Source organism: Sapajus apella, unplaced genomic scaffold (genome assembly GCF_009761245.1).
Source record: "Sapajus apella isolate SASKATOON/1434 unplaced genomic scaffold, GSC_monkey_1.0 scaffold72, whole genome shotgun sequence".
In the NCBI taxonomy this organism is placed as follows: domain Eukaryota; kingdom Metazoa; phylum Chordata; class Mammalia; order Primates; family Cebidae; genus Sapajus; species Sapajus apella.
Genome location: NW_022437012.1, coordinates 2,290,680 through 2,316,002, shown reverse-complemented (window position 1 = coordinate 2,316,002; position 25,323 = coordinate 2,290,680). Strand labels below are relative to the sequence as shown.

Here is a 25,323-nt window from a genome sequence, read left to right as displayed (position 1 = left end):
TTCACTTTCTTGATGTTGTGCTCTCTCAATTGCTTGTCAGGAGCAAATTAACAGGACCTGGGGGCCTTTAAGAGGCAAGGAGGCAGACAGACGGTGCTGGCAAAGTCCTGATGATGAGAAAAGAGGTGGAGAGCCTATTCAAAGGCCCTGTGAAAACATAACATGAAGCCCAGGCTGGTTGGGGTGATTCCTGGGGTGCTGGATGAGGATCTGATTCTGTACTGCATTTTGGAAGGATTTCTGCACCCAGAGGCAATATAGTCTTTAGTGGTGTAAAGTCAGTCAGAGAGATGCACAGAACCTCAGCAGCGTGCTAGGCATGGTGTAGGGTTCTGGGTGCAGGTGGAACAAAACACAACCATCTTGCCCTCCCAAAGCTCAGGGAAGTGGGGTGGGGGGTGGACAATGAGTACATGAAAAGAAAGACCACAGGGGAGGAACTCCCAGAAACATCCCAGCCACAGAGCAGTGCCTCCGGTGTATACGGCTCTTGGCTACTTCATGCCCTTGAGGGAAAATTGGTATTTTCATTTTACAGATGAAGAAACAGGCTAGAGAGTGGACTGACTGGCGTGTTCAGTACTTCTCACTGATGTGAGAGATACTCAGGGTAAACTGCAGATCCAGGTCCTTTCTCCTTCCCTCTCTACTCGTTTTCAGCCTAGAAAAGAGTTCCGTGCAAGAATTTGTTTTTTGTTTTTGTTTGTTTGTTTGAGATGGATTCTCACTCTGTCGCCCAGGCTGGAGTGCAGTGGTGCAATCTTGGTTCAATGCAATCTCCACCTCCCAGGTTCAAGTGATTCTCCTGCCTCAGACTCCGGAGTAGCTGGGATTACAGGCACGTGCCATCACACCCTGCTAATTTTTGTATTTTTAGTAGAGATGGGTACCACCATGTTGGCCAGGCTGTGTGCAAGATTTTGTGTTTTCACTTGTGGCTTGCTCAGCCCTGGTGCTGGCTGTGGGCACGTACGTTCACCCAGGGACACGCACTGTTGACGGGTCTCTGCACTCCGGGCCGTCTTGGCTCCCCTTCACTCAATGCGGGCCCCTCTTTCTAAAGTGTTTTTCTTGGACTCACTCAGTCTGTCAAGACTCAGCTCAGGCCCACCTCCTGCAGGAATCTGCCCAGTCCCCGCTGTCTCTGAAGTCAGTGCCCTTGTCAGGAGACCCTGAACACTTTGGTCTGCTGCCTGGCCCTCCCACAAGTCAAAGGTCTCTGGGGTGTGTGTGGACCTCCCCGGGGCTTGTAAAGGCTCATTCTCTGGGAGCAGGGAGGACATACAGAACCTCCTCCCTTGCATCTACATTTGTTTACATGTGATTTATACCACATACAACATTATAGGGCACTACTACATAAGCGTACATTTTAAATGTATTTTACTTATAAAGAAATAGAGCAGTAATAGGAATGTGTGCCCCCAAGTGTAATTTTACTGGCCAGATAAAAAAATTGTTTTTAATTGACGATAATTAGCCAATTTAATTGACGTGGTGGCAAGCACCTGTAGTCCCAGCTACTTGGTAGGCTGAGACAGGAGAATTGCTTGAACCCAGGGGGTGGAGGTTTCAGTGAGCCGAGATTGCGCCACTGCACTCCTGGTGACAGGGCGAGACTCTGTCTCAATAAATAAATAAATGAATAAATGTTTTTTAAAATTGAAGATAACTGTGGGCTGCTTGAGGACAAGAACTGGGTTATTTTCTCTCTCCTTGCTCAGTCAGCCCCCACATGGGGGGAGTCCGAGGGACCCCGTTCTTGGCCTGCAGGCCTCCTCTATCTGGCTGCAGGGCGCCACAGCCAGCCTCTAATTGCTGGTGGCCCCAGCACCCCCACCCACACCAACCTCACAGCAAACTCTCCATGGCCACAGCCTGCCCTTGCCACCTGTGTCTGAAAGGTGGTCGGTGTCCATGAAGAAGAGGCCACACAGCTGTGGATGTCATGCCACTAACCATCAGTGGCCTGCACAAAAGCAGACATGAGCTGGCAGGCAGGTCCATGGGCCAGGCGTGGCTCCCAGCCATAAACACAGGCTGTAGCCCTGCCAGGAAGAGGGAGGTAACAGACAACCCTGGGCAGAGACCCAGAGGGGACCAGGACACCAGAGCCTCCATGCAGTTCTGTCCACAGCTTTGCGGGAAGGTGGGCAGGTCTGCGTGCAGGAGACAGGCCTCTGCCCACAGAGCCACAATCTGATCCCTGTCTGCTCCCTCTCCAGTTCTATAAATAGAACCCCCAGAGAACCAGGGTTAGTCACACCCTCACCTCAGCCCACAGGGACGGACCTCTGGGACTTCCAGAACGTGTACCTCCTGTCCTGCCCCCCAGCCCCTGGCAACTCTCAGCAGTAGGGTTCATGCAGAGCACCAGGAGGCAGGAGGGCAGAAGACTTGAACATGGCCACTGTCCACGAAGTTAGAGGATAGTACACACAACACACATGTGCACAAGAATAGGACACGTGCACACACGCATGTGCATACAAGCACACATGCATACAAGATTAGGAAACACAAGTGCATACATACCAGCCAAAAAAGAGCCCTGAGTTTCTACACATATTAACTCATTTCATCCTCAGACAGCCTTTAGAGAGGTGTAGTTAGAGTTCTCATTTTACCCAGCCAGGGTGGTCCCAGCTCTGCTGCTATCGGGGTCATCTCCAGACAGCTCGCTGTTCTGTCTGTACAGTAAGAGGAGTGAAGCTCTGATTGCAGAGGCAGACGCACCTGCGTCCTGCTCTTCCTTCCCTCAATTTTCTGTGCTGCCTGAAGCAAGTTCCTCAGCCTCTCTGAGCCTCAGTTCCCTCCTCTGTAAAGTGGGGATGATAACTGGATCTACGTCCTGGGGTTCTTGTGGGGACCAGAGGCCCATCACCGGAGAAAAGGCCTGATAGCAGCAATGGTGACTGGTAGGCATCCCGCTGACAGGAGCTGCCACTGCTGCCTTGTAAAAGGAACAATCACAGTTTCGAAAACCCCTTAGGATTGCGTTGTCATCTGAGAGCAGAGGTTGTGATCTCCATTGACAAAGATGGAAGCTGGAGCCCAGAGAGGCACACAGACTTGTCTGAAGACACACAGCTGGTTCATAGCAGAGCCGGGTCCAACCTCCTGGACCCCCTGCCCCGCCTTTTCATCAGTCCCTGGACTCACTGCCTCACCTGGTCAGGTGTCCAGAGGTTCCAGGAGAGTGTTGTGGAAAAGTGGGAAGAGGCAGACACCAATGCAGGGTGTTGAAAGCCATCCCAGCTGCTCCACTGCTTCAGGTTAGGAATTACTGAGCCCTGTGGAATGTAGGCTAGGGAAGCCTGTGGACTTCTGCTCAGAATAATCTTACATGCATCGAATAAAATAACCTAGGGTTACAAAGGAAACATGATATATGGAAGCACAGTGAAAATATTTTTCAGAAAAGATTATAGTAGCAGTATGCATGCCTCTTTATTAGCATATTAAATGACAAGATCTAGTGGCAGGTCTAATGTCTACTGTAATTTTATCTTTACATTATTTTTATTATTATTTTGAGATAGTCTTGCTCTGTCACCCAAGCTGGAGCTCAGTGGTACAATCACTGCAGTCTTCAACTCCCGGGCTCAAGCAATACTCCTGCCTCAGTCTCCTGAGTAGCTGGGACCACAAGCGTATGCCACTGTGCTTGGCTAATTTTTTAAATTATTTTTTTAGAGACAGAACCTCCCTATGTGGCCTAGGCTGGTCTTAAACTCCTGACCTCAAGCAATTCTCCTGCCTTGATCTAAAGTGCTAAGGTTACAGGTGTGAGCCACTGCATCTGGTTGGCATGGTTTTAAATTTGTGCTGAATTTAAAGAGCATTAGGAGAAATTATTTACAGGTAAATTTATGATATGATCTTGATGAGTATTAATGAAAAATTATGTTGCCTATAAGGAAATAGCAAATTTTGGTTAGAAGTTGGTAATAATATATAATAATTTTCCCATCCAAGTTTACTGTAGACTCCTGGCCTTAGTCCAGGATTTCTTCCATATCCACTCATATCTTGGGTTCAGCAAAGAAGATCACAGGGCACCCCCCTATCTCAGGGGCCCATTCATTGTCATGTCTCTCCAGTCCTGCCCTCAGAGAGCCAGGCTCGGTGTTCATTCATTCATTCAGTAAACACTGAGCACCCCTTCTGTGCCAGGCTATGATACACAGTGAGGTCCAAAGTCAGATGAGATGAGGTCCTGCCCTTGAGCTGTTCACCATCCTTCAGGAAGAGCAGAAGAAGAGCTGCTCCAAGATGCAAAATGTAGACAAGCATAAGGACATGCTCACCCCTCCTGGTTGTCAAAGATAACACCCAGCCATGGTGAGGTTGGGGTTACACAGTCACTCCTGGCTAGTGACACTGTCCACTGCATAATCACTTTAAAAAGAAGTATGGCACTGCATCACATTAGTCATGGAAATTTCAGAGTCCCCTTTCCCAGCACTCAACTCTGCCAGTTTTTCCTGAGGAAATAATTCAGCATGAGGGACAATGAATGGAGGGCAGAAGTCCTTTTCCCTGCTCTTCCTGAGTCTGTGCTCTCCCCAGGGAAGGGGCCGGGTCGTGCTCAGCTTGTCCTCCTGGTGCTGACACATGGTAGCACTTGGGAAACACCTGCTGGGTGAATGTCTGACTGCTGTGTTGTTACAATGTACAAGAGGAGGGGGGTGGCAGGAGGGGCAGTCCTGAAGCCCTCTGCTGACCAGGTTCCTGACTTCTCTTGCAGCCACCAAAATGTCAAGAGAGATGGACAAGCCACTGATCAGCCTCCACCTGGTGGACAGCGATACCAGCCTTGCCAAGGTCCCCGATGAGGCCCCCAAAGTGGGCATCCTGGGTAGTGGGGACTTTGCCCGCTCCCTGGCCACACGCCTAGTGAGCTCTGGCTTCAAAGTGGTGGTGGGGAGCCGCAACCCGAAACGCACAGCTGGGCTGTTCCCCTCAGCGGCCCAAGTGACTTTCCAGGAGGAGGCAGTGAGCTCCCCAGAGGTCATCTTTGTGGCTGTGTTCCGGGAGCACTACTCTTCACTGTGCGGTCTCAGCGACCAGCTAGCTGGCAAGATCCTGGTGGATGTGAGCAACCCCACAGAGCAAGAGCACCTTCAGCATCGCGAGTCCAATGCTGAGTACCTGGCCTCCCTCTTCCCCACCTGCACAGTGGTCAAGGCCTTCAATGTCATCTCTGCCTGGACGCTGCAGGCTGGCCCAAGGGATGGTAACAGGCAGGTAGGTTCTGGGGGAATAATATCCATCATAACAATAAATATAAATGGCTAATTTTCACTGAGGGCTGCCAGCATGCCAGGCCTTTTTTTGGTATGTTACCGTAGCTAATCTTGCATGACTGCAAATTTCCATTTTATGGAACAGGAAACTGAGGCTCAAAGATATTAATGATCTTACTCAAAATCCCATAGCTGGTGAGTTGGGGTTTGAACCCAGTTCATATGGATCTGAAACCCATGTTCTTTCTGCTACAATAACTGGGTTTCCTAGAAGGAAAGGAGGAAAAGCTTGTTGACTTTTTGCTATTTGGAGCCAAGAAAGAAAGAGACTTGGCTCTCAGGACAGGACTCAGAAGGAGGAAAGTAACACAGTTATGTGCCAGGCCCTGAGAGAGGCAGTCATGTCTTGAACTTTATCTTATTTATTCTAAGGGCTTCCAAGAACTGATTTCTCAGAAAAGTCAACAGCAGGTTTTTCTGGGGCTGGCTAATGGCTCCATGGAACAGCTAGAGCTGCATACATTTCTTGACAAGAGGAGCTCTTACCAAGATAGGTGGTTTTTAATGCCAAAAGGCCACCTGCATTTTCTTGGCTAAAAGAATGCCAGACTCCGTGTGTGTAAGAACTCCCACCAATAAGTCCAGCCCAGGTGGCAGGCTCTGTGGGGCAGTTTAAAGGTGCCCAGCCACACCTGACTACAGGGCCATAAATGCAGGCTGCATCATGGGGCGACCAGGAGGAACAGTGGGGAGCATTGGGTGCAGGGCCTGGAGGGAACAGAGCAAGCAGGCTGGCTGGAGAAGACTTCGAGGAGGGCTTTGACCTGGGCCCACCTCATGCTGTCAGGCTCAGGGAGCCAGGAGTGCATTCCAGACTGAGGGAACAATCTGAAAAGGTGCAGAGATAGGAAACAATGCTCCTAGACCTGTTTTCTCATCTGAACAATGAGGGCAATAGTACCCACCTGCGGGCTCATGGCAAGGCTGAAAAATCATGTATGTTAAGCCCACACAGAGTAGTGTTCAGGCTGTGTTTCGAGACTAGGCTGACCAATGCGGTGTCAGCAAAGCCCACGAGTGCTTTAGGATCTGAAGACTCCCATGTGCCTGCAGTGGGACCTCGTGGGCCAGAGCAGTGGCTTCAAGGTGGAGAGGGCAGGCTGCAGCTGGCTTGCGGAAGAAGGCCTTATGCACTGGCTGAGGGCCCTGTGGAGCCGAGGGACATCATCAAGGGGCACGATTCCTAACTGAGGGATGAGGCTGCAGCCACGGCTGCACATCCTGCACAAAACACAGAACTCCTTTGCTGAGCAGCTCTCAGGGCAGGCCACAGCCTTGGAGGCAGCCATTCCAGGGGCCCATCGGGGCTGCCTGGATGACCATTTTGCTTGTGGCTGCTGATGTCCACGAGCTGGGCAAGACGCTTACTGTTCGCAGCTTCCCGCCTTGAGTAGTTGGCCTGGCTGGGCAGCTGGGCCAGAGGCTGGGAGACCCGGGAGGCAGAGAAAAGACCCCTGGCCTGGGAGCCAGAGCCCCATTGGCTCCCACCTATACCATTGACTGGTAGCTCACTTAGACAAGTCCCCGCCCCTCTCGCCCTCAGTTTCCCCAGCTGCTCAGTGATGCCCTGCCCACTCCGGTGGCCTGTGTCCCCATCTGACTGCCCTGCTCTTCCTCCCACAGGTGCCCATCTGCAGTGACCAGCCAGAAGCCAAGCGTGCTGTCTCAGAGATGGCAATCACCATGGGCTTCATGCCCGTGGACATGGGATCCCTGGCATCAGCCCGGGAGATGGAGGCCATGCCCCTGCGCCTCCTCCCGGCCTGGAAGGTGCCCACCCTGCTGGCCCTGGGGCTCTTCATCTGCTTCTATGCCTACAACTTTGTCCGGGATGTGCTGCAGCCCTATGTGCAGGAAAGCAAGAACAAATTCTTCAAGCTGCCCGTGTCCGTGGTCAACACCACGCTGCCGTGCGTGGCCTATGTGCTGCTGTCACTGGTGTACTTGCCCGGCGTGCTGGCGGCCACCCTGCAGCTTCGGCGTGGCACAAAGTACCACCGCTTCCCCGACTGGCTGGACCACTGGCTGCAGCACCGCAAGCAGATCGGGCTGCTCAGCTTCTTCTGTGCTGCCCTGCACGCGCTCTACAGCTTCTGCTTGCCACTGCGCCGCTCTCACCGCTACGACCTGGTCAACTTGGCGGTCAAGCAGGTACCAACCCCACGCCCTTCCTCCCTCTGGCATTCAGCACGTGCCTGTCCAGGGCCCTCCACCAACCAGGTGTAGCCGATACCCACGGGTGCAGCCTCGCCAGTTGCCAACTGCAGATTCTGTTTCGATGGGGCAGCACCCGTGTCCCGCCCAAGAATTTGAGTATCAGTGAACAAAGCAGATGAAAATTCCTGCCCTCGGAGGTACAGCCCAGTTAGGGCAGACTTAAACAAAACACAGCAGTGAGTTATAGCAGGTGTTGAAGAGGGTCAGGGGTGCTAAGGGGCAAAGAAAAGCAGGGATGGACAGAGTGAGTGCTATGTGAGCAGAGCAGGAAGGAGGGAAGAGCGGCGGCGGCCCGCTGGGGTGGTGTTGCAGGCCATGGGGCAGACTCCTTGGGCAGAAGTGTGCCTGGCACATTGGAGGAGCAGCCAAGTGGTCCATGTGGCTGGAGCTGAACAAGGAGTAGGTGGCAGGTGAGGCCCGCGAGGTCCAAGCCAGACCAGCAAGGGCTTCAGCCTTAGGCTCTGAGTGAAATAGGGAGCCAGTGAAGGTTTGAATTTAGGCGTTGATCTGCCTGACATTTTAAGCGGTTCTCTCTGGCTTTTGGCTGAGAATAGACTATAGGGGCATCAAAGGCAGCTGCTGGGACCACCGGGGAGGCCATGCCAGTGTCCAGATTTGAGGCAGTAGAGGCTGGAGGTGGTGGGAACAGTGAAGGAGCAAGGAGGTCCTGAAGGCACATGTGAAGCTGGAGTGCAGGAAATTGCTGCTGGAAAGGGCCTAGGGTTTTGGAGGGTGGTCAAGGATGACTGAGGTTTGGGTCAGAGCACCTGAGATGGGAAAGGCTGCAGGAGTGAGCGCTCCAGGTTTGGGTTTGTTGTTGCTGTTGTTTGCTTTTCACTGGTGATGGCATTAATCACTGATTTAGAAAATCCATATGGCAGTTGTTTGCCAGCAGGATTCCTGCAAAGTGGAAGGCCTTCGGGCCATACCAGGTGGGGACCCAAGCATCAGCTGGCCCCTCTGCCCACAGAGACAGGCCCCTGAAGCTCCCTCCTGGTCCACAAGCTCACGGGGCTTGATTCTTAGTCCCAAGCTTAGGTCTTCAAGCAACACTGCCTTTCTTTACTTTCTCCAGTTGAATTCCACCTCCAGTGCCCAGCCCTGGGGCTGGCTGGTGCATAGGTCCTGCCCACTCTAGGATGCTAGCAACCCAACACAGTTCGGCCCAGGTGCTGGTGAGATACTTCTTATCCACCCCTTGTTCCAGCCTGGAGGCCCAGACCGCTCCTGCTCCTACTCGGGATGCAGGTACCTTGCTGAGGCTGGGCCCTCCCCTAATCACCTAGCACAGCACCATCCCCTCCGAGGATGGGGATTGGCAGAACTGGGAAGCAGGGCTGGGCACCTCCCAAGAACCACAGACCTCAGCCCCTACTCACCGTCAGGGTTGCCGCTTCTCTGCCGACAGCTGCTCAACTGCCCTCATCCTTCGCCACCCACAGACACCAGCGTCATTGCATCTGTGGGCTCGGACTTTCCCAAGACAAAGGAAGAACCCCAGACTTCAGGCGGAAAAGCAAGATGCTTGACGGAAATGAGAGTAAGGGAAGAAATCATAGTCATGAACCCTTAACAAGAGCTCACCGTGTTCCAGGAACCATTCTAAGAGCTTCATACATCACTGTGAAATCATTTAACTCTATCTCACCCGTGAAGGGCAGGTGCTATTCTATCCTTATTTCATAGATGAGCAATCTGAGGCACAGAGGGGTTAAGTAACCTAGCCAAAGTCGCACAGTCAGTAAGTAGCAGAGCCAGGATTCAGATCCAGCTGTTTTCCAGATCCATGCTTATACCCACACTACTTTCTACAGATTAACAGTTGAGTACATGATTTCAGAACTAGGTCATTCATTCACTCATTCACTGAGCACCTACTCTGCAATACCCTGGGGCCACAGAAAGGAGTAAGAAAGACCAGGCAGTCTGGCTCCTTGCCTCAGCTGGTGTGGGGTGGTGTGGAGACCTGAAGGCCGGCTGTCGCTGACTGGAACGAAGACCCTGACCCTGAGCCAGTCACCACCCCTCTTTTGTCCTCAGCATCCTGATGTTAGATCAAGCTCTCTCCTAGTGCTAATGTTTGCGATGCTCTTTGATGATATTTTCTTACTGACTTCTACAAAGAGCCAGCCCCTTGGCAGGAGGCTCTGCCAGCTCCTCAGGGACTGGTACAATGTTGCTGCCCAGGAGGGGGCAGATCTGCGTGGAGAAACCCACTCCCTGTATGTGGGAGCCCTCTCCCCTGAGCTGGCAGGTGTTTCCAGTGGCAGTGGGAAAAACTGGTGGGAAAAACGGTAATGATCCCCAGTACCCCCCAGGGCACAAGACACACCACTGCTCCCTCCCTCCACTGCCACCTTCCAACTGCCTTTGTCTAAATTCTCCGCCCTGCCAAGGCTCTCCCTGATATTCTGTTAACCCAATTTTGCTGTGATGCAAATACCAGGGCACAGAGGGGCTCATGCAAGTAATTTTCCCCAAGTCCCAAAGCTCTTTAGGGCTGCAGACCCTGGTGAGGTTGCCAGGTAACCGTCCCTCCCGCACGATGAGATCAGTCAGAGACACTGAAGGCCTCTCACGTAAAGGGGCTTACACTTGTTCTGCAGAGTTCTTGAGGGCAGAACCAGGGCTGATGTGGATATATTGGGGGGATGGTCAGAGGGAGGCAGGGGCTTGACACACAGTGGCCCAGATGTGGGGAGGTGGCCACACCTGGAGACATCCAAGCAGATGCTGGATGGCTTATGGTAAGTCATGCCCTCGGTTCTGGGCCTGGGCACCTCGGGCTGTTCTGTCTTCAGCCTCCAACAGCAAGGCCTCCTGGGCAGCTCAGGCCCACTGCCAGCCTGTGGGCACTTCACCACAGTGTCCCCACATGGCCACTCACCACCCCGGCTGCCCACTGGGCCCTTTGGGTGAAGGGAGTACATTAGTTCAGCCACAAGAAACTCCTCCAAGATTTCCTTACAGCCCTGAGTCTGTAGATTAGGAGGCAACGCTGTATCCCAGCTATAGAGAAAACCTTTGAGACCATGTTAACAGATGGTACTATTACCAGCAATAACTGATATTTGTATAGGGTGTTTGGATTTGCTTGTGTATTCCCTAGAGATACACATTTCAAGATCAAAGAAATGTTTAACCTACACACTGTTCTCCTACTGCCTTCACTCCAAGCTACATCTGCACATGGCCGGCCTGGGATGGTCTGCAACTCTCATCTGACCACGTTGCTGCTGAAAAGGTTCAGTGACTCCCATGTCCTTGGGATAATGTAGAACCCTCACTATGTGGCTATACTCCCGCCGAAGCCTCACCATCTCCCCTTCTCCTGTGACGTGTCAACACTTGGGTCCCGTACTACCCTCTAAATGGACAGAGCTCATTCCTCTTGGCTTGGAATACCCACCCTGGGACAACTTGACAGCCTGCAAACTCCTATTTCTCCTTCCAAGCGCTACTTCTGTTAAGCTCCCCCAGCCTATCCCCTATCTTCTCCATGCCTGCGTCTGCAGTCCGTTGTATTTTGTAAACACGTCTATTGTTTTTCTTACACAGCACTTCATACCTGACTCACAGGTCCATGACTGGGTCTTCCACACCTCGGGGTCCATGATTCCTAACACAGGTTCACAGTTCATGTTCACCGAGTGACTGATTTTTAAATTGGCCCCCACAAAGCCAATACCAGGCATCTTAAGAGGAGCGCACGTAGAGCTTGGAGCAAGAATCAGTCTAACTGCCTCATCGCCACTAAGAACAACAGCCATTCATTACATTAAGTGCCCACTGTGGACCAGTCTCCTGCTACTCATGCCACAAAAGTAATCCGTTTAGTACCTCAGTAACACGGCAAGACACAATGATGCTGTGAGCCAAGAAAGGGACCGTCCAGGGTCTCATGACGGCCCACCAGTGGCAGCATTGGCGTCAGAATCCAGGCCTGTGGTCTCTGTGCCCCCAGATTGCCCTTCCACACCTCCTCTGAGTCTGGCAAGCAGTGGGTCAGTACCACTCTCTTCCCATCCATCACCTGCTGTGAAGTCATGGAGAGGGGCTGATGCTGCAGCCTCACTGGTCCTTCAGTGTCTGGCCTGCAACCTAGAGGGAAATCCCACACCTGAATGCTGTCTTTTCATCTCTGTTGATGACCATTCTCCTTGGCCTTCGCGAGGCGGCAAACTTGTTCATCTCTAAACATAGAGACTTATTAGGGGAGCTGTTACACCTCCGTTCCAGTTAGCCATATGTGACACTGGTCACCAGGGAGCTCTGAGCACAGCGCTGTTGTTTAGTAGGCTGGCCGAGAATCTCATAGGCTCCTAAGGCTGACTTAGTTTCAATCCTCATGCGGGCCTTCGCCATCCACTTCTTCCTTGCCCACATCATCCCTCCCTTCCCTCCCTTACTGCAGAGTGGAAATATTAGAGGAAAAAAACAAGACATTTTACAAGCAAATGTGGTATGTGTGTAATCATCCAAACTCTGACTTGTGACATTAACTGCCTGATCTTCCCGAGACACAGAGAGGAATGACTAATGAAGAACAAACAACTTCCAGCGCGGAGATGACTTACTCAATTCATGCTGCGAGCTGTGAGTAAGACTTCTTTGGGCAGAGGTACGGAGGAGACCTCTCTGCCCCCTGCATGTCTTTCCAGCTAATGGTGACTTCAACTGCAGCAGGCACGAAAGTGAAATCAAAAGAATTTCAGACATGATCTCATTCAAACCTCCTAGGTAGAGAAACTGAGGCCCAGAGACAGACTTGTCAGAGTCACATGCCACTGGTGGTCAAAACGAGAGGCTGGGTCCCCAGACTCCTGGTCCCTTAGTGGCTTAAAGTCACCAAACTGAGCCAGACCTGCCCTAACAGAGGCAATCGTTTTTCACAAATTGCAGGAAAAGTGCCCAATGGATGGCAGTTTCTCTGTTTCTTTAAGCCTTCTCTTATGAGTTTTACAACCATTTCGCTCAGCCCAGTGGATCCACTTTTAATATTTTATCTGGTAACTGAGCTCATGTTATTTTTTTTTTTTCCTGCTGCGGAAATTGTTTCTCAAAAAACCTGTATGAGTCATTCTGTTTTCAGAGGCTGCCTATTAAAGTGTAGTCACATTTTCTAATGGAAATACTGTTCCTTGTTCTGCTGATATTATAGAATTAAAGCATTTCAGTGTTTCGCAGAGAACACCTTGACTTCCAGGAACTCTAATACCTGGTCTAGTTGCACCTTGATAAAAGTCCTTCCTCTTGAGGGCACTGTGTGAGTGAGTAGCTGGGGGGGGCTCAGCGGCAAGGTGGGGAGAGAAGGGGGAGAAATCTCCAGGTTCATGGGGGCTCCCCAGTTTATGTGTCCTGGAGCTTGGTGAGGGCCTCAGATCTCTGTAAGGGCAGGATGAGGGCTGGTATCTTTATTTTCTGTAGCCCAGGGCCTGGCACACAGTAGGTGCTTCCTAAGTGCTTGCTGAACTGCTTGGTGAATGGCCATCAGTCTCTCTTACCTGGCAAAGTTGAGCCCAGGCCGTGTGCCCCGGGCAGAAGCAGAGAACTGGGTAGGAAGAGGGGAGGCTGAGAGCTTTGGATCAGGAAATGTTGGGGAGTCAGTGTCTGCATGTGTCTTTGTATGTCCTGAGTGTGAGCCAGTGACAGGGGCAGCGTGGTGGCCCAGGAAGACAGAGGGCTCAGGGTGAGGCAGGCTGGAAAGGGAAGCAGCCAGTGAAGGCGTGAGTTCATTGGCTGAGGGGATTCAGAGCTAGGAGAGCTCCTCTCTGCTGTCCTGGGATTTGGGGGCCAGAAAACCCTGCGGCGGAGCCATGCCTATGAGCTGTATTTCTGGTTGACTCCTTACTCTGCTGCTGTGACTGTTCTGATTGGCTGATGTGTGAAAGACCCAGGAGTCCAGGTCATTGGCGCCAGACTGCATAGGTCCTGATCGCAGCTCTGCATCTGTTAGCTACATGTGACCTTGGAAAAGTGACTTGATCATTTCGTCTCATTTCCTCCACCTCTAAAGTGGAATAATAGCAATGTCTAATTCATGGGGTGGTTTGGAGGATTCATTGAGTTAGTGCCCGAGAAATGCTCATCACAGAGCCGGGTAGTGGCAGGTGGAGTGTGAGCGCCCGCTGTATTGTCTTTCTCGTGTCCTTCATCGTTGCCCGACCAGAGCACCAGCCTTTGCCACAGTGTTCATGGTTTTCCTTCCATCCATGTCAGGTCTTGGCCAACAAGAGCCACCTCTGGGTGGAGGAGGAGGTCTGGCGGATGGAGATCTACCTCTCCCTGGGAGTGCTGGCCCTCGGTACGCTGTCCCTGCTGGCCGTGACCTCATTGCCGTCCATTGCAAACTCACTCAACTGGAGGGAGTTCAGCTTCGTTCAGGTAAAGTAGTCTCTCGTCTGTCAGTGAGCTTCAGCTTGGCCCTGGCCCACCTCTCATGAGCAAGTACTCCGCCTTCAAGACCTGTCTGGGCTCTGATCATCCGCACAGCAGCCACTCAGTCAGATGCCAGGCCTTCCTGGTGCAGAGGGCCTATCCGAGCCTTCTGATAGGGGCTGCCCGCTACAAGCTTAACCTCCCAGCACATGAGGAAGCCAGACATGGGCATGTGAAAAAGTTACAGACCAGAACATTGAGCCCTGGGTCCACCATTCTCAGCTTCTAGAATTCTTGAGCTTTCCAAACAAAAGTGAATGACATGAAGTCTCTGGACATTTTGCTGGTCTAGGTAGGAGTCAGTGGCTAGGGAATGAAAGAGCCTAGCCCACCACACTCTACCCCTCATCTCAACCTGGCTCTGTTGTTCCCCTTAACCCCTTGATTCATGCAGGGTGGATGGGAGATGAGCAGTAGGACCCTAGTTTATAGGGGATGCGACACAGCTTTTTCCCAAAGACGCCATTCCTATGAAAAAATCCAGAAAAAAAGGTCTGTCAGCCAGGTGCGGTGGCTCATGCCTGTAATCCCAGCACTTTTGGAGGCCAAGGCAGGTGGATCACCTGAGGTCAGGAGTTCAAGACCAGCCCGGGCAACATGGTGAAATCCTGTGTCTACTAAAAATACAAAAATTAGCCGGGTGTGGTGACAGGCACCTGTAATCCCAGCTACTCAGGAGGCTGAGAGGCAGGAGAACCTCTTGAACCCAGGAGGCAGAGGTTGCAGTGAGCCAAGATTGTGCCATTGCACTCCAGCCTGGGGGACAAGAGGGAGACTTCCTCTCAAAGGAAAAGAAAAAAAAAAAAAGGAGGTCTGTCATCAAATAAACTTTGGAAAAGATTTGCTTCCCCCTAGGAGATCATAATGCATTTTGGCACATCAAAGATTCTAATAACATCTACAACAAACAAACCTTTGTCAACCAGGCCTATTGGAGCGTTAGCACCCTCCCCCTCCTTTTTTCCAAATAACAGCTAACAGCACTCCACAAGCTGGGCACTGTGGCGTGTGGCTGGGATCCCAGCGACTAACAGAGGCTGAGGTGGGAGGAACCTTGAGCTGGAGCAATCCCTCCAGGAGTCAGAAGTTCAAGTGTCTAGCCTGGACATCATAGCAAGACCTCGTCTCTCAAAACAAAACAAAAAAAAACACTCCACAGAACAGACTCTGGGAAATGCTGTGAGTGGCAAGTGTTTCTTTATGCATTTGTTCATTCAACATTTACTGAGCGCTTGCTGCATGCCAGGCATCCTACTAGGCCTGTGATGCAATAGAGAACAAGACAGGCAGAGGCATCTTTCCATGATAAAGGGAACGGAGGCAGGGACATTGTTTACATTTCTTTGGCATCTCCCACTGTTCTCCACACAGAATCTGCGGTCAGTGTTGGCGGATTAACTCCTCCCCCCCCATGGGTGGGAGCTGACTAATGCTGTATCCTGTCATTGCATCAGGGCAGAGAACAGCCATCCTATCCTCCCCCACCATCAACAGAAATCTGTGCAGGGAGGACGTGGTACAGGACTCAGGGACAGTGACAGCGTAATGCTCTTATGTAATCCAAATTAATTGCGCCTGACCAGGGATGCTTCACATCCATTGGAACACCACCAAGTTGTAGCCGTATGTTTTTAAAAGTGTGTCTGTCTCTGAATCTCCCTGGCTCTGCTCATCTCGGAAGGTCCCTGGAGGAGTGCTCAGGGTTGATGCATGCTAGCGTACGAGAGAGGGAAGAATTTTAGTTATCTGCCACTAATCCCCATGTGTCTCACACCCAAATCTAGGATTTTCCTTTTCCCACCTGGAGTATCCGGGGTGCATGGTTTATCCACAATTAAAACGGACTGCAGGTTGCTCCCTTCACCAGAAAGCTGCTCCCTTAAGCAGCCATAGATTACATGCCCTGGCTCTGGCGGCCAGAGAAAGCCAGTGGATTTGATTTTGTTAGCAAGAGCTGACTGAGACCCTAGCAGCTGCGTTCTACTTTACATATTAAAGAGTCGAAATACAAATAGGACAGTCCTTTCGCCACTGCAAGAGCAGGGAGGGGCTTAGGTGGGTATAAAGGCAGGATTTTACTTGTGGAAATCAATTCCTGCCTTCCATCCACAAAAACCAGATGCCAATATGGAAGAGGTACTGTCAGTGCCAGGGAAGCCTGGGTTCTAGTTTTCCCTCCCCACAACCCTGCTCTGCAACTGTGGGCAGAGCAGGTCTCCTCCAAGAGCCTCAGTTTACATCCCTGAAAAATGGAGTTAATGCCCTACAGGGATTTTATGAGAAATGGAGTTAATGCCCGACAGGGATTTTATGAGCCACAGTGAGATACTATGTATGAAAGAAAAATAAAAAGCATTTTGCTATTATTCTTAGGGTATCTGGTCACATTTCCATTATCCCCGATTAAGCTGCCAGCCATCCGTTTCAGTTCAGTGGGAGACAGTGAGATGGAGGCCGGGGAACTCCAGCCCTGAGCCTCAGAGTGGTCCAGGTCAGTGTTTGCAAACTGGTGGACACTCACTAGTGGGTCATGCCATTGATTCAGCGGATCACAACCAGCATTTTAAAAATGAAATAAAATAGAACAACCAAGAAAACAGTGGAGTGTTTTGCATGTTGTTAGGATATTTTTTCAGTTACCTGGGTTTGCTAGTTATGTTTGCAAATGTAGCATACCTGGTTGTCTACCACGCAGCAGAGTAAAACATTCTTACTGTGAGTCCCTGTCAAATAGGTTGAAGCCAGAGCTCTCTTGGAGAAATACAGATACCCAGGCTGCCTCCCATCTATGGACTCAGATGCTGAGGGATGGCTCTGGCAGGTCTGTTTTTGCAGCTCCCTGGGTGACTGATAGGTGCGCATGCTGCGGTATGTGGCAACCTCCAGTGGAGGGAACACAGGCAGTGGAAGTGGAAGACCTGAATTTCGGTCCCAAGACCCCCACTTACCTGCCCTGCACCATCAAACAAGCGTCCTAGGTTCTCGGAGCTTCTGCTGCTCACTTGTGTCTGTGTCCACCCCATACGGTCATCGAGAGGATTTGAGCTGGACACGTTAAATGCAGGATGCGTGCAGCCAACAGTGGCATGCTGGCTTTTGAGGTAAGCTGCAACCCTCTCCCGTAAAGTTAGCACGGCCAGTGAGAAGTTACCTGAGCACCATCACCCTCCCCTATCACACATGACCACAGCAGACACCAGGCTATGGGGACAACCATGGTTCTTGACGGGTCTTGGCTGACCCCTAGATCCAGATCTGTAATGTTTTTGTTACCAGAAAGGGGTCCCGATCCAGACCCCAAAAGAGGGTTCTTGGACCTCATGCGAGAAAGAATTCGGGGCCTCTCCATACTCTCCGTAAAGTGAAAGCAAGTTTATTAAGAAAGCAAAGGAATAAAAGAATGGCCACTCCATAGAGCGACTGCGTGGCTGCTCAGCTGCCTCTGCTTATTGTTGCTTCTTGATTACATGCTAAATGAGGGGCGGATTATTCATGAGCTTTCCAGGAAAGTGATGGCAATTCCCAGAAATAAGCGTTCCTTACCTTTTTAGACCATATAGGGTAAATTCCTGACATTGCCATGACATTTGTAAACTGTCATGGCGCTAGTGGGAATATCTTTTAGCAGGCTAATGCATTATAATTAGTGTATAATGAGCAATGAAGGTGACCAGAGGTCACTCTCATTGCCATGTTGGTTTTTGTCCGTTTTGGCTGGCTTCTTTGCCGCAACCTATTTTATCAGCAAGGGACCTGAAGCCCACCTCTTATCTCACCCTGTGACTAGCAATGTCTAACCTCCTGGGAAGGCAGCCCAGTAGGTCTCAGCCTCATTTTACCCAGCCCCCATTCCGGGTGAAGTCGCTCTGGTATGAGCATCTCAGACACTTTGTTCAGCTAAAAACCATTGAAACAGTGTGTTGATTCCACAGAGAGGTGACTTGTGCATACATTTATCCTTTCATTCCCAAGGCTGTTTTCAAAGTTTTACATTTTGTTTTGTGTTTCTTTGGGTATTTTTTGTTATTGTTTTGGCTTAGGTTGGGTTGTTCTAAGTGTTCCAATTCAGCCAGTTAAATATTGTTAGATATTAGATTGCAAAAGACCCCAGTCAGAGCAGCTCATCTGTGCAGAAAAATGAGGGTTCAGCTTTTAGAACCTAAGTTCTCTCCCGGAGCTAGAGGAACTGCCTGTGACCTTGCCCACTGCAGCCACCTGCCTGAAATAATGACAAGACCAGCCTGGCCCCAGCTTCATGAGCCATTGTCCAGAGCCCCTTCGTGCCGTAGTAATTGAGCACCAGCAGGAGCTACAGCCACCTGGCTGTTTCTTTTTTACTAACAAGCTTACGTATCATAAAAACGGCCCTAGCTTGGGGGTCTTATTAATTGCCTCATGACAATCCCTCTCCTTCTTGTGGGCTTCTTTGGGTTCTGGGATTTTTAAATTGTTCCCAAGGAGAGAGTTTTCAGAAAGCAACTCTCTGGAATCATGCAGGCTTCCCACTGGGACTGGGAAGTCAAAGGCCCTTTGTTATTGGCTGGCCTTTGACTGTCAGCCTTGCTATGAACCACGAGCCTGAGGCTGGAGCTTCTTGCTGTCTGCACCATGGGATCTTGGATGGCACAAGCATGAGGCTATATGAACAGGAGGAGCTGACTGCCGCTGGTGGGCCTGGGAGCAGCGTCTCCACACTGTCCCGAGCAGAGCCCAGAGTGTCCAGCAAAATTCATCACTCTCCAGGTCAGGGGCTGGGGACAGTGGCTGACACAGACCACTGGAGCTACAGGGTATATCACCCGAAGGAGATGCGAAGGTCTTTCTGGGGCCACTAAGGCTGGCTTTCCCGGTCTGCATGGGCTGCCATTGCTGCACCTTCTGGGAAAGCCACATGACACAGAGGTGGACACCAAAGGCTCTCAGTGTGGCTCTGTCTAAGGAACAGATAGGTCCAGACCCTGCCCAGTCAAGTGACCTGGGCAGAGGGGCCCGTGTGGACTTTTCAACCTGAAGCTAGCAGGGTGTGGGTACGAGAGTCTCCTGAATGAGTGGTTTAGTCCTGGCTGCACATCAGCCTTCTCTGCCGAAACTTAAAAAACAACAGATGCCCATGTCCTGCCCCAAACCAATTTCATATGAATTTCTGGGAGTGGGCTTGGGCACTAATATTTTACCCAAGCTCCCCAGGTGATTCTAATGTGTAGCAAGTTTTGAAAAACACAGCCTGATAGCCACAGACTGATAAACTCTCCAAGATAAAGGGCATTTCCTCCCCGCCACCTTGGCAACACCTGTAAGTCCACAAGGAGGAGGGGTGGGAGGGCCCACAGTTAGTTAGGGCAGCGCACCTGGCTAGGGAACAACAGGGCGACTTCAATATCTATTCCTGATGGTCAGTGCTGGGGACCTTTTTAACCACAGTCTTCCACACCAAGAGGCTAGCATTTAGAAAAGTTGGAGTGGCTCAGAAGTTTCAGGGGATTTGGAATTCTTGATGGACACTTCTGGAAATGGCAAGGATTTGTTTACGTGTGACTAACAGTCAAGGAGGGTTCTCTTTGGGAGGTGACCACATTAAAATGATACAAATTCACCGGGGGTGACAGCACAAAGCCAACCATGGCTTCTTCACACTTCGTGGTGAGCCAGGAAGTCGTTAAAGACAGGCCAAGAAGATTCCGGAAGTGGACACAAAGCCAAGAAGAATCAGAGAGGGTGAGGAAGGATAGAGAAGGTTTTATTTGGTTATTTTACCCGGGCCCAAGAATGTTGTATGTGAGAACCTGTATGTGAAATTATAGTGTACAGCCATTGGAAAATGTTTATTACTATGTTTGGCAAAAGCATTACAAGCAATTCTCCCACACCATGTTCTTTCACTCACTGACGTTCACCATCTTGGTGTCTGTCCTGGAGCAGGTGCAAACCAAGGGCCACACACACACACACACCAGGGAGGAGCAAGAAAGAGGCCCCATGTGGAATCAGACCCACTTAGAAACACTTCTGAGGGGAGTGCAAATGAGACAGTGTCTCTCAGCCAAGCCTCTGAACTGACGCCGACAGGCTGGTTAGAAGAGAATCCAGGAGGCTCAATCCATACAGAGGACCCAGAGGTCTCAGTGTGCTGCCACATTTAAATTAAGCCCTCGCAATGTCTCCTTGGAGAAAATGCCTATGTGTTCATTGCTTGATGGGCCACTGCTATGTCCATCACTGTGTAATAGACATGGAAGGGCTCTCCTGCCCCAAATCTCTCAGTGGCTCCCTGGTGCTCCAGAATTCAGTCAGAGCCCCCCGTGCCGCTCCTCCCTTGCCCTCGGTACCCTCTGCTGTGTCACTGACTACCCTGTCTAGGGGACTGGTTGGAGGCTGCTGCATCTACTCAGCACTCCCCCTACCTCTAGCTTTAGCTTTGGAAATTACTTACCTCCCTGAAGTTCACTAAGTGGCTTGCCCAGAGTTCATATCATTTGAACCAGCACCAACAGTAGAACCTGGATCTCTTCCCTGATAGTCCATAAAAACCCTTACATGCCAAGAGGCTGGAGCCACAGAGCAGCAGTTTCCAGCCATTTCCACATTGTAGCTCCTACAGAAAGTCACGCTGTGGGTGGTGGATGAGCCGCTCTTAGCTGGAAGTGACCCACAAAAGCCCACACATGGTTCAAGGGGTGGAAAGCTCCACTGTAAAAGGGCCGGGATCATTTCCATTTGGAGTTGGGATGGTCTCTTCTCCCCACGGTCACTAATCTCCTCCAGATGGAAGAGGAGGCCTGGCGGGGTTTCCATCTGGGATGTTTATAACCCAGCCTGGGGCAGGAGGTGAAGGTCTGGTGTGCACAGAGAGCATCTGCGTGGTGTTCTGGAGCTTTGTATACGGTGCCAATTCACGCAGACTGCAGGCCCTGTGAGTCCCCCTCACTACTGGTGCTAAATCCATGTGCCATCTGTAAATTATTTACTCTGCATTTATCTTCAAGCTAATTTAAAATCAATCCACTTTTTATCTGATCTTAACTTAGGCCAAATGTTATCTGTGAAATTATGATTTTGGCAGACACTTGTTACTCTAATATATATTAAAATGCACACTAAACTAGTAATAAATAAATACATATGTATTTAGAGACAGGGTCTTGCCCTGTCACCCAGGCTAGAGTGCTGTAGTGCAGTGGCACCATCTTGGCTCACTGCAGCCTTGACCTCTTGGGCTCAAATGATCCTCCCATCTCAGCCTCCCAAGTAGCTGGGACAACAGGCACATGCCATCACAACCTGGTTAATTTTTTTGTATTTTTTGTAGAAACAGGGTCTCACTATGTTGCCCAGCCTGGTCTTGAAACCCTGGGCTCAAGCCGTCCACCTGCCTAGGCCTCCCAAAGTGTTGGGATTACAGGCAAGAGCCACTGCAGCAGGCCTTAAATGTTTTTGAAACTTCTTTGAATTTAATTCCATCTGAAATCATCCAGCATCCTCCAGAGATACAAATAACAAAGTTAAGGCAAAAGCATGGTTACTGTACAGAATCCACATGAATTGGTCAGCCCTTAGACACCTTCAGCACAGAAGCATTATTCCCATTTTCCTGTTGTGGAAGCTGAGGCACAGAGAGTTGAGATAGTTATCATAAGATCACACAAAGAGAGCGATAGGGCTGTGGTTCCAACCCATCACCGTATTAAAGCCACCCTCCTTCCCCTCTGCCAGGCCAGCAGATGAGTCATTGGCAGGATTGCTGCATCTGTCATCCTCGCCCTCACTCCAGCCTTCTTTTCCGTCCACAGTCCTCGCTGGGCTTTGTGGCCCTGGTGCTGAGCACGCTGCACACGCTCACCTATGGCTGGACCCGCGCCTTCGAGGAGAGCCGCTACAAGTTCTACCTGCCTCCCACCTTCACGCTTACGCTGCTGGTGCCCTGCGTCGTCATCCTGGCCAAAGCCCTGTTTCTCCTGCCCTGCATCAGCCGCAGACTCACCAGGATCCGGAGGGGCTGGGAGAGGGACGGTGCCATCAAGTTCACACTGCCCATGGACAATGCCCTGGCCGAAAAGACGAGCCACGTGTGAGGTGCCTGCCCTGGGCTCTGAACACTAGGCACACAAGGGGTGATGCCCCGAGCCTGTTAGGTTTTCTTTTCTTGGTGGTGCAAAGCAGTATAACTGTGTACAAATAGGAGGTTTGAGGTCCAAATTCCTGGGACTCAAATGTATGCAGAATGACATACACACACATGTGATATGTGTGTGATACGTATTTACATATATTCCACATATATAACAGGATTTGCAATTATACGTAGCTCGCTAAAAAGTTGGATCTCTGAGATTTCAACGTGTAGATTTAAAAGCAAGTGCCGTTAAGTTAAGAGAAGAGCAGATCATGCTAGTGTGACATTTACAGAGACATACACACACTTTTTATACAGGAGAGGCTTGTGTTGTGGTAGGTTCGATTTATCCCTGGGTTTCCCACCCCCGCAACTCCCCTTTTGCTACTTCCCCAAGGCTCTTGCAGAGCTGGGGCTCTAAGGGGGAGGGAGGACAACAGCTCTACCCAGAACCACACCCCTGCAGCCATGCACGGGGCTGAAGAGCCACCAGTGAGCAGGGGCTATGGAGGCCTGGGGGGAGCAAAAGCAGGGAGTCAGCCTGGAGTCTGTGCCCGGTCCTTTTCCCCACAGTAGGAGGATGAGGGGGTTGGGCTGAAGCTGCTCCACCTCATCCTTGCTGAGTGGGGGAGACTTTTTCCCTGAAAGTCAGAAGTCACCATGGAGCCTGCAAACTGATCCTCCTGTGAGAGTGAAGTCACCTCCCTGCCAGAGCCATTAGTGAACCCTGGCTTGAGAACAAGTGTTAATTTCCTTTCCTCCTTTAAGCTGGTGATGAGCTTCTTTAAACCACTGTGCCTTCTCACCCTTCCCATCTTTTGTTTGAACGTCTCCCAGGAAGGCCTAGAACAGACCCTTTAGAAATCAGCCCAAGGAGGAGAGAGAGAAAATACTCCAGGGAGTAAAGCTCCCTGGGCGTCAGAGTTGAGCCCTTCCAGGGACCCTGCCTGGGCTGAAGGACCGTCTTCATTAAGTCGGTCCTGGGGAAAAATACTGGGGACTCCAAATGTTCTCTGGCAGAGGACCCAGAAAACCACACTGGCTCCAACTTCCTCCTCATGGAGCATTACCTTTGAAAACAGTGGGGAGCAACTTTTCCACCAAAGCTACAAACCTAAAATGCTACTGTCCCAAAGCACAAGAGGAGAGAGCACCACTGGAGCCACAGGGCATCTGCCATCCAGTCACATGCCATCCTCTCTGCTTCCTGCGGACCCTAGCTTACTTCCCCTGTGGAGAAGCAGGTGTTCTCAGCTGAGCCCCAACCCCCTGCAGAATCAGGTGATCTTCCATCAAAAACAGCATCTTTGAACACAAAGAGGGTGAGGTCTCGGTGAGTCTCCTGGGCCTGAAGCCATCTTCTGATGGAAGGAAGAGAGTAGGGTCAGTGAAGGCTGCCCAGAGAGAGTGTCACAAATGAGGCTGCCCCTGCTCCCCAGGGAGGCTTCACGAGCTCCTATCTATGGAGCACATGAGGGTCCATCAGTGAAAAGCGGGGGAAGCCCACTGCAAGGTTAGCTCATTAGGCACACGACTGATGGAGGGAAGGCCATGCCGGGGAAGCTCTTCCTGCAGGTATTTTCCATCTGCCGCGCCAAGGCTGAGCGACAGAAGCTTGTCTCATAAATTGGAACTGATGGAGCATCAGCTGTGGCCCACAGAGAGCCTCGCCAAGAAGGGGGCAGGTAAAGCGGAGATTTTAGCATTGCCTTGGCATAACGAGGGTCCATCGATTCCTACTTATGAGAGGCAGGGAAAGTATGGGCAATGGAGACCCACCAATGATCCCCAACCATGGTGAGTACTGGCTGCCTGCCCTGGGCCAGGGAATGGCTCCTTATACCAAAGATGCTGACACAGAGCAGAGCCCAGTGCACGTCCTCCCTGTCCCACCCACGATTCCAAGCTGGGTAGCAGGGGGGAACAGGTGCCACCTGCTGGACAATCAGCTCACGATAGGCAGGCGGGCTGTGTGCTGAGCCGTGAGTGCGTCCACTGCTGTCCTCCCTACCTCACCAGGCTACTGGCAGCAGCAGCCCCTGAGAGCACATCACTCCCTACAGCCTGGTAAATTCCATGTGCCTCTGGGTACAAAAGTGCCTCAACAACATGCTCTGGAAATCCCAAATGCCACGGTCTGAGGTTCATGTCTAATATCTTTGCCTTGGAAAGAGTCTGTGTACTTTTTTTTTTCAGCCTGGTAGATGGTCTAAAAAGCAGTGCAAATAAACACTAACCTTCTGCGAACTTCAGGCTTTTATTTCTGCCATGCAGATCATGTATCCATTTGTTCACTGATTTGAGCAGCCTTCAGCTTGGAGCCGGCTCTCAGTCAGGCACTGGCAAGGTCTTATGACTGGCAATGTGAACACAGTGATCTGTGCTAGAGCTGGCCAATGAGGAAGAGCAGACATGCAGACCTGAGGGACTAAGGGACATGCCAGGGAGGAGTGGGCAAGATCCAGGTGACAGAGTGTGGGGTGGGGTCGAGGGGATGTGAAAGGAAGGCTTCCTGGAGTGGTCTGAAGGGTGAGGGCTTGTGTCTAGGTAGAAGAAGCAGTGCTTCTCGAATTACAGTGTGCCTGGGAGTCACCTAGGAATGTGGTTCAAACACAGGTTCAGATTCATGGTCTGGGGTGAGGCCTGAGATTGTCCACTTCTAATAAGCTCACCTGGATGGCGATGTTCCTCAGATACTCTGAGTAACAAGAGCTTAGTTGGCTTTCTTTGCCTCTGCTGTGCTGTAGTCTATGGCATACTAATCAGTGCACACACATCTCTGCCCCCTCTATCCTCCCCATGAGCCTGCATCCCCTGGCAGCCCCGGCAAGGTACACATCTGCACACTGCTTAGGACCCCTGTGTTCTCTTAAAGGCAAAGGGAGAAGCACTCCTTCCTAGAGCCACAGCCTCACACTTGGTGCTTCACAAGGGCTACAGCACATTGGCCCTGGGTCCATCAGGAAAACAAGAGGCGCTCTCTTCAGAGACCACCCACCTGTCATGCAGCTGAGCCTTCCTGCTGAAGCAACCAGACTGTCTTACTGTACAGGGCGAGGGGACAAGAAACCCAGTGCAGAAAGTGGTCTAGTGGCTAAAACCATTTCTTGGGAACAATAACCAAAAGATGGCCCTGCCATTTTGAATTCATGATAAGGATTTTCCAAAGAAAGAACCGTGGCAGGAAGTCCATTCACAACAAACAATTTTCTTTTTTTTTTTTTTTTTTTGAGACGGAATTTCGCTCTT

General features: G+C 51.0%; 1 protein-coding gene across 3 annotated transcripts in view; it reads left to right on the top strand.

Annotated features, from left to right (window-relative positions):
* The window catches only part of STEAP3 (STEAP3 metalloreductase), a 39,195-nt gene extending 14,874 nt beyond the window's left edge, over positions 1–24,321 (top strand). The window contains exons 2-5 of one of the 3 annotated variants that reach the window (XM_032250649.1): positions 4,751–5,250; positions 6,933–7,460; positions 13,746–13,910; positions 21,752–24,321. In XM_032250649.1, the coding sequence (XP_032106540.1) occupies positions 4,751–5,250; positions 6,933–7,460; positions 13,746–13,910; positions 21,752–22,033 (1,475 nt within the window). In that variant the 3' untranslated portion in view covers positions 22,034–24,321. The remainder of the gene's footprint in view (positions 1–4,750; positions 5,251–6,932; positions 7,461–13,745; positions 13,911–21,751) is intronic. The other 2 variants (XM_032250650.1, XM_032250651.1) reach the window with 2 other exon arrangements.
* Positions 24,322–25,323: the final 1,002 nt, after the last annotated feature.